Below are 10,160 nucleotides of genomic sequence, written 5' to 3'. Positions count from 1 at the left end.
CATGCTTATGTCATCTTGTGGTGTCATCCTTCCCTCCTTGTCCTCTTCACATTGGTTGGATGACATCATCCCCTCTAATCTCTTTGATTAACTTCCTAATTGTTTGCCTAATGACCGCTGATCTGTTATACGGTTCACTTAACTTTCGTTTCCGTTTATCGTTTGAGGGATCATACTCGGGATCTTATTACTTGGGTTTCCTTAACCTTTCTCAATACATTATATTCCTTTTATGATCCTCTCTTATAATCCTTTAATTTAAATCATTTTTATCCTGTTACCTTATACTCAATTCTTTCCGTATCTAGTGGATTTTCGGGAAAAATTAAAGTGTTTGGAATTGGATTCTGACGATCTTTACATACACTTATATACCACATAGAGTACTAATAATATCCCAGAAGACCAATAACAGAACCCCTACATAGTGTGGCATGAAAAGTTTTCTCATTCAGCAAAACACTATTCATAAAGGTTTCAAAAAATTTCAAAAAAATTGGGGTTATTACAGAAACTGTCAAGTCGATTTTATGGACCGTATATGGTCGAAGTCGAAATTGGGGCAATTGCGTATAAGCTCAGGCTTCCAAATGGATCGAGAGTCCATCCTGTTTTTCATGTATGTTACTTAAGAAAAGGATTGGGGATGCTGAGGTGCGCAATAACGAATTATCTCTTATCACAGATGACGAAAAAATTGTCATAAAACCTGAACCAATTCTGGATACGAGGTGGATCAAGAAAGGGTCTAGTTTTGAAGAAGAACAACTTGTCAAATAGAAGCTGAAGACGTAACTTGGGAAAATGCAAAAGAACCGAGGACAAATTTCTTAGTCTGAACCTTGAGGACAAGGTTCCTTTGAAAGGGGGAGGTATTGATAAGCCAAGAAGATCTGCAAGAGTATCCAAACCAAATTTTAAGTTCTTTGGTTAAATATGTATTAGTTGTTCCTTATCTTTATTTCCGTAAGAATAGGTGAAGTAACACATTTTATTTTCATTATGTTAATTAGCTAAAATAGCGTCAGTAGTTGTTAAGGTGTGGATAAGGGAGTGAAAATAATAGTCGTAGTTGTGGGTTTAGTGGAGAAGTGGGTGTAATATTGTATTTAAAGTTCTTCGGCATTCTTTTATGTTAAATGAACAAACTTTCAAGGTCATTCTCGCCTAAAGTAGAAAATTCTTACTGTTACGGTCCTAAGACCATCCACAACGCGGTCCCGGTTGATGTATTGGGACACGCGAAGTGGGTCTCTTCCCTCAAGTGGGACTCCAGTACCACTGTATGGCTGCATATGAAATGGGAGAGTCCCACGGCGGTGGGCTCGTCCCGATTACTTTCTTTTTTGTTTTTTAATCTGACTCAACAGCAGTTTTATGACAAAAGTGATTGAAATGTAAGATTCACTTATTTTATTTTATGGCCGTTGCTATCAACGTTAATATTTGTAACGTAAACTGATTAACGGTAATATTTTTCTACTATAAATACATAATTCTCACACCCTATTTTTCATAATCTTTACTTCTAGCTTCAAAAAATATTCAATTTTTTTAGCCAAAAAAATGAATCCAAATAATCCCCCATCTTCAAATTCTCAAAATTCAAACCCTCAATTTCCATATACATATCCAAATCCTTATTTTCCCAACACACAAAATATTAATTTTAATTCTCAACCTCCAAATTCTCAATACCAATTTTCAAATTCTCAAAATTCTCAATTTCCGTTTCCATATCCTCAAAATTCTCCATATCAATATCCATTTCCACCATTTTTAAATCCACAATTTGAAACCCAACAAGCACCTACCAATATCCAAAATTCACCACATTCGCAAGTGCCAGCCTTTGGTAACACAAATATTATTGATTTAAATGATGATTGCGAGGAAACTGAAGATGTACGAGAAACACTTGGTCAGTGGAAGTGGGTTGAAGATAAACTCTTAATAAGTGCATGGTTGAATGTATCAATTGATCCATTTATTGGTACTGATCAAAAAGCCGAAGCATTTTGGGACCGAATTCATCAATATTGTGAAGAAGATAATCCCGGCGTCATCAAAAGAGGAGTTGTGGCTATGAAAAAAAGGTGGTCTAGAATAAATGAAGGTGCTCAGAAATTTGGATCGTGTTATGATGAGGCTCAACGAATTGTTGGGAGTGGTTCAAACTTGGACGACATAATTGAGCAAGCTCATATACTCCATTTAGCTAAGTACAAAAAGAAGTCTAATTTTGACAATCACTGGCGTGAGCTTCGTAGACAACCCAAGTGGAGAACTCCTGGAAATAGTGCAAGTTCTAAAAGAACTAAATTAAGTGATTCTGGACATTACTCATCATCGGGTAATAACGATACACCAACAAATGAGAATGTTGCTGAATCTCCTGTTCGTCCCAAAGGTACAAAAGCGGCTAAAAGAAAAGGAAAGGGGAAGGCAAATATGGCAGAAGCATCTGAAGAGTATGAAGAATTGCGAGTCAATGCATGTAGGAAATTGGACTTGATGCAAGCATTAAACGAAACTCGTCAAAAAGAGCTTGAGACAAAGCAAACTGAATTAGATTTACAAGTCATTTTGGCAGATACCAGTAAAATGACTGATGCTCAACGGAAGGTTCACTCAAAAATGCTTGAGAAGATTATGGCAAGAAACTAGTGTTTGTCTTGTTTCATTTGTAAACTAGCCGTTGGAAGCTAGTGTTTGTCTTGTTTCATTTGTGAACTAGCCGTTGGAATATATTCGTTTTAATCTTCTATATAAACTAGCAATACTTGCTCTTCCAATTCACTTTCATATGGATCAAACACCCACTCTTAAAAGTCTAACTGATGAATTCATTGAAGAGTTCTGCTTCGATGATACTGAAGACAATCGTCGTCTCGAACTCTTTCATCAATTATATGGACAGAGCTCAACATCCATGCCTCGAAGAAATATATACAGAGATCGTGAAGCAGGCCATCAACGTCTAGAGAAAGATTATTTTTCACCAAATCCTGTTTATCCTGAACAGATATTTCGACGACGATTTCGTATGGGAAGACATGTCTTTCTTCGTATTGTGGATGCTCTTTCAAATTTTGATCCATACTTTCAACAAAGAATCGATGCAGTGGGAAGAAAAGGTCTATCACCTTTACAAAAATGTACTGCAGCAATTCGTATGTTGGCATACGGAATATCTGCTGACGCTGTTGATGATTATGTTCGTATTGGAGAGACTACTGCAATCGAATGCTTGAAAAGATTTGTTTCTGGTGTAATTACGATATTTGAAGGTGAGTATCTACGAACACCAAACTCTAATGACGTACAACGTCTATTACAGATGGGTGAGGCTCGTGGCTTTCCTGGTATGATGGGTAGTATTGATTGCATGCACTGGCAATGGAAGAATTGTCCTAAAGCATGGAAGGGCATGTTCATGAATGGTCACAAAGGGGTTGCAACAATTGTACTGGAAGCGGTTGCTTCATCTGATCTATGGATATGGCATGCATTTTTCGGAGTTGCTGGATCAAATAATGACATAAATGTTTTAGATCGATCACCAGTCTTTGATGAGGTGCTGCAAGGTCGTGCTCCTGAGGTAAACTATACAATCAATGGAAATAATTATAATACGGGATATTATTTAACGGATGGAATCTATCCCGAATGGACAACATTCGTTAAAACGATACCACGTCCACAAAATGAAAAGAGAAAATTATTTTCAAAATATCAAGAAAGTCAGAGAAAAGACGTCGAACGAGCATTTGGTGTGTTACAAGCCCGTTTCGCAATTGTACGTGGTCCAGCACGATTTTGGGACAAAGCAGATCTCGGAAGAATTATGAGAGCATGCATCATAATACATAATATGATTGTTGAAGACGAGAGGGACACATACGCTACTCAATTTGGTCCCTTACCAATTTATGATGATGCAACAAATGGCTTGTCGCAACCAAACTTAGGAGAAGAACCTTTTGTTCCGTATGAAACGTATATTCAAAACAGCATACAGATGCGTGATAAACGGGCACATCGTCAGCTACAAAATGACTTGGTTGAGCATATCTCGCAGTTTCACAATAACCGTTAAGTTTTTCAATATTGTAATGTTTAAATTTTAATATTTTCTCGTGTGCTAATTTCTATTTCATGTTTTTCTAATAATATGATGCATTTTAATTAAGGGACATGTTTTTATTTTAATAAATTTTTAATATTTTTATTCATTATAATTGATTAATATTAGATTTTTAATTTAAATAAATAAACTCTAGAATGTTTATGTTTGCTATACATTATAATAAGAATAGAAAACATAGTGGGAAGTGGGCTTCCACTGCATCAGATTGGCCATTTTTTTCACAGACCCGTTTGAGTGCTGACATGGCAAGAAATTGCAGGTGGGATAGTTTAAAATGGGACTAACATTGATGTTGCTCTAAGACCATCCACAACGCGGTCCCGGTTGATGTATTGGGACACGCGAAGTGGGTCTCTTCCCTCAAGTGGGACTCCAGTACCACTGTATGGCTGCATATGAAATGGGAGAGTCCCACGGCGGTGGGCTCGTCCCGATTACTCTCTTTTTTGTTTTTTAATCTGACTCAACAGCAGTTTTATGACAAAAGTGATTAAAATGTAAGATTCACTTATTTTATTTTATGGCCGTTGCTATCAACGTTAATATTTGTAACGTAAACTGATTAACGGTAATATTTTTCTACTATAAATACATAATTCTCACACCCTATTTTTCATAATCTTTACTTCTAGCTTCAAAAAATATTCAATTTTTTTAGCCAAAAAAATGAATCCAAATAATCCCCCATCTTCAAATTCTCAAAATTCAAACCCTCAATTTCCATATACATATCCAAATCCTTATTTTCCCAACACACAAAATATTAATTTTAATTCTCAACCTCCAAATTCTCAATACCAATTTTCAAATTCTCAAAATTCTCAATTTCCGTTTCCATATCCTCAAAATTCTCCATATCAATATCCATACAGATATTCAAAACAGCATACAGATGCGTGATAAACGGGCACATCGTCAGCTACAAAATGACTTGGTTGAGCATATCTCGCAGTTTGACAATAACCGTTAAGTTTTTCAATATTGTAATGTTTAAATTTTAATATTTTCTCGTGTGCTAATTTCTATTTCATGTTTTTCTAATAATATGATGCATTTTAATTAAGGGACATGTTTTTATTTTAATAAATTTTTAATATTTTTATTCATTATAATTGATTAATATTAGATTTTTAATTTAAATAAATAAACTCTAGAATGTTTATGTTTGCTATACATTATAATAAGAATAGAAAACATAGTGGGAAGTGGGCTTCCACTGCATCAGATTGGCCATTTTTTTCACAGACCCGTTTGAGTGCTGACATGGCAAGAAATTGCAGGTGGGATAGTTTAAAATGGGACTAACATTGATGTTGCTCTAAGGCCTGATCGGGACCAATCAGTTGAATAGGTGGAATCAGTCGTCATGAGTCGAGATTATTTTGTCAATGATAGGACATTATGATTTGGATGTAAATCTTCGACTGGCCAGCGTATATTTTTGCTTTAATAATGGCGTTCTTTGACAAATGTTAACAAAACTACTGATCCTACCTAATGGTTTTTAGTGGGAATCAAAAGGTGTGCTTCAAGTTGAGGTCATTTTATTATGCTCTGCCTAGGGGACACTGAACATATGGAAACCTAATTGATCTATTATTGGTCTCAAATGCTTGCTTTATGCTATAATTTCCTTGTTATGGAAAAGAATGTTGACAAATCAGATTTATTCTACTCTCAACTTTTCTATCTTCATCAATAATATCTTTACCGTGTGTGTGCAACTGTGCATCATCATCTATTCATTGTTCTGCTCTTCAAATACGAATGTATGTTTACAATCTATTGAAATGCTCGAATACGATTCGACGTACTCAAACTCGTTAAAAAGTGGTACAGCCGAATTTTAAACTGCAATTCCAAATAGCGAGCGTGCCGGGGAGAAGTAATAACATCTCAATGTAATTGTAAAAATACTTAATTTCAAGATGTAAAACACAGTTTGTTTAGTTTTCTTCCTAGAATAGAATATAGGAAGATAAATTGATAATTAGTAATAGGATAAGTTTGTTAATTTTCAAATGAGATGGGTGATGGGATGTGATGACGATGTAAATCCTTGAATGCCAGCTAAGTTTGTGCTAGGAAAAGCAAGGAGAATGATGATATAATGAATAAAAATTTGGAAATGAAGTGATATCTAGCAAGTGGGGTTTTCAAAGGTGTGCACCGCGGGGCTCATGTATTTGGTACGAGTATTTAGTTCAGTAGTAGTAGTAATAAAGGTGCCAAGCTGACACTGAAGTGATGGAAACCCAATTTCCTCCAATTGATTGGCTAAGAGCTTGCTTTACATTTGTTGTAGTATTATAATCAAAGTAGTATTTTGACAATTCATCAGGTATACAGTTCAAGTGTACACGTAACTTTATATGATCCTATGCTGAGGAAAACGAAAACCGTCGTATCAGAGTTAAGCCATGTTTTGTCCAGTGTTATTCATGCTGGGCAAACAAAATGATCGTATTACAATTAAGCTTATTGTCCGTTGATCATGAAAACCTTTGCCCAGAAGCAGATATCAAACTGAACATATGTCAATCTTCCTGATAATGGCTGCTGCTATAATTCCTAAATGTAGTGGGAGCCATCAACTTGCATTCAGGTAGTTATTTTATACTCCCTCCGTCCCTAAAAACGTTTCCTCTTTTTGTTGGACACATTTGTCAATGCACACTTTTAATTGTTAATATCTTTAATTTCGTATTAGTATTAAATATAAAAATTTCATTGTATTAAAGTACTCATAAATACGAATCCAACAAAATCACTCGTGATTATGTTTGATCTAATAGATTATACGTAAATTAGTAGTCAATCGATTACCATGAACAGTACAAAAAATCAAAATGGGAAACTTATTTTGGGACGGAGGGAGTAGAAGATATCACATTATCTATTATAATTTTTAGTACCAAGTGATATTATTCAACTTTGATTATTCGTTCAGATTAACTGATTTTTCATACGGGTGAGCATCGGTCGGTTTGGGCGGTTTGGAGGGTCCAAACCGAACTAAACCGAAATTAGCGATTTCCCTAAAATTCAATCCGAAACCAATCCGTTATGTGAAAAAATCAAACCAAACCAATCTGTTTAAAACGGTTCGGTTCGGTTTGGTTTCGGTTTAAACCGTTTTCCCATAAAACAAAGTTAAAAATTAAATCAAACTTAAATTTGTAAATAAGAATCGAAATTTTGTATAATATTATAGAATTATATTTTCTTTTATAATCATATTCAAAAATAATATATAAAAATAATGATTTTGAAAAATAAAAAAGGCAAGAAGACGAAAAGGATGCGACCAATTCTTATGTTTTTATTGAATAAAAATAAAAATAGTGAAAACATAACACATTACATAAATATTTATATTTTAGAATAAACTATATTATGATTAGTTCTTTTATATGTTTTAGTTTATACATATGTTGTACATTATAATTTTATTATTAATTTCACATTAGGAATATATGTATATTAATGTATTAATTTAAATATTCGATTCGGTTCGGTTATATCAGTCGGTTTGGAGGTAAAAACCGAAACCAAACCAAAAAAATCGGTTTTTAAAATGTTAATCCGTAACCGAACCAAACCATTAATAAACCGTAAAATTCGATTTGATCGGTTTGGATTGGCCAATCGGTCGGTTTGACTAATTTATCCCCAGCCCTTTTTCCACTACTAATACCCGAGAATGATAGATGGTAAAGTCGATAAAAGGTTACGTGGCTCCCCTTCCTCCACCACAAAAATACGAGAAATGTTAATAATTGATCATATTTTAAATTAATGCAGATGTATTCATGGAGATATTACCAAATGTCAGGAAAATAAGGGACATATATCCTGGAAAAATCGTCCCTTACCCAGAAAATATCTCATTTTCTTCATCAATCAGTATCAAAAATTCATACAAGCTATATGTATGAAAATATTACATAAAGAACCATCACAAAATTTTACGATATCCAAATATAGATAACTAGTTCGAAATTATGATCTCTTATAATTGGACCGCAATTAAAGGCTTATTATATTAGTTGAGCTTTTATACGCTTTACGGAAAGTCAAGAGTTCAATTTATAATTTATATTTATGTTTGTATTATTAATTAGCATAAAAAGTCTAGTCTGGCTACTAATCAGCTAGACTATATTTTTTTTTCCATATTAACAATTAAATAAACAGTGTATCACTACTCCAAAAGAAAAGAAAAATAAACAACAATGATGATAATAAAACTCAAGAGAGAAAGCTAATATAAATTAAATTGTACGTGTGTGGTTTTAGATAAAAGAAATGCATTATTATGATGAGAAGAAGACAAATCAATAAACATGTGGGGTCCAATGTTAATATCATTACAGTCTCTTACTGTTGGCATTCTTAAAATTTTGGTATGAAAATGAAAATGATATGAGGAGAGATGCAATTATGTACATTAGCAAATTGTAGGTAGGAGATTGATTATAGAGTTGCCACGTTCTTGATACTCATAGGCTTATATCTTGCCAGTTAATTCTTGTTAGGTCAGCATTAATAAGGAGGGGAACACATGTCTCAAAATGTAGCGTGTGCTGCTGGACAAATTTAAGTACCAGACCCTGTGCAGCCGGTACAAATTTTTGATAAATAAATTTTATCCGTAAATTCTCTTTTGAATAACAAATTTTATTCTTCCGAATACCTATTTTGATCCCGCTGCCGTTATAATATGTATACATGATCTGTACTTTATATTTTTAACATTTTATTTAAATTTAATCTGTTTTTCCATAGATAATTAAAGACATTATAAAGGTTGAAATCGAACCGTCCAAATCATCCGAATACTCATCCCTGATAAACGGGTTGATTTGGTTGGCTTACCCCTGACAAACGGGTTGATTTAGTTGTTACCGAACGTACTACTTTTATTTGGTATACAAATAATTTGTACTCCCATGTTAAATGTACGAAATAGAATACACCATAGAAGAAGAAGTTAGAATAGTTGATGACTTGAGGTCATGCCAAAGATAAAGAAGCACATGTAAGAAGAAAACAGAATAAGATATGGGGTAAAAGATAAAAAAATGAAACCAACCCACAACTCAAGCAAGTAAAGGTAGTGAGTCAGCTTGAGGTGGAGCTAGGATTGATATCAAACTTCACTTTTAACCTTCTTCCATTAGAATATCGCAACTTGTGCAGAGCTACTACATATAGCTGCTCCAATTCCTTACAAGTTGTATGTTGATAAGAAACAAAAACATATTTTTGGACTGTCAATTATAAAATTAAACGCCAAATGGACATCTAGTTATACTGACAGAAAACCATTAAAACTAATTCTTTTTCCGGAAAGAAATTCAAAATAGATAATATATATTATCTAGTTCGACTATCAATATCAAAATTAAGAAGGAAAACGTTGTTGGTGAATAGAGTTGTGACAAAAGTCTTATACTATTATTTTTTAGAGGGTTACAGAGAAATGAAATTATTGTTTCATTTACTTAGATGCACTCACACACTCATTCGGGACAAAACTCTTGATCCAACGGATACTATAGTCTTTTTAATAATTTTCAATATAGGTTGAATTAAGTACCATAAAGTTTACTAACAAGTACAGTGCCCAATAGTACCACTTTCGGAACAAATTAATAGCCAAAAATAGTTATACTTTGAATTTAGTACAACTGAAGTTCACATAGAATTTGATCCGTCACATTGATTCCAACATCTGTAAATCACTTGCCAAACAATTTAAAATATCTTCCATTTTTAACTATGGACTTGCGGTCACCATTCCAATTCCCAAATTGGAAGCCTAGTTGCAAATACAGAACATTGATCTTGGAGCTTGCTGGAGCTTAAAAAAGCTCTACCAACTAAATCAAAACCATCATGATTTTGATTCTGGATCAATTCAATTCATTTGAAGCAATGAATTGAAATGGATCATGTGGCTAAAAGTAAGTAGCCACATGTTTTTTTTCCCTGTTGGACTTCATTT

At 33.8% G+C, this 10,160-nt stretch overlaps 1 protein-coding gene across 1 annotated transcript; it reads left to right on the top strand.

The window, feature by feature from the left end:
• Positions 1–1,566: 1,566 nt before the first annotated feature.
• On the top strand, positions 1,567–2,667 carry LOC141674481 (glutathione S-transferase T2-like). Its single transcript, XM_074481186.1, has one exon. It carries the CDS (start codon positions 1,567–1,569, stop codon positions 2,665–2,667), a length of 1,101 nt encoding a protein of 366 aa, XP_074337287.1.
• Positions 2,668–10,160: the final 7,493 nt, after the last annotated feature.

Source organism: Apium graveolens, chromosome 7 (assembly GCF_009905375.1).
Source record: "Apium graveolens cultivar Ventura chromosome 7, ASM990537v1, whole genome shotgun sequence".
NCBI classification, from domain to species: Eukaryota; Viridiplantae; Streptophyta; class Magnoliopsida; order Apiales; family Apiaceae; genus Apium; species Apium graveolens.
Note: the sequence above shows the minus strand (reverse complement) of the source record. Positions and strands in the feature narration are given on the sequence as shown.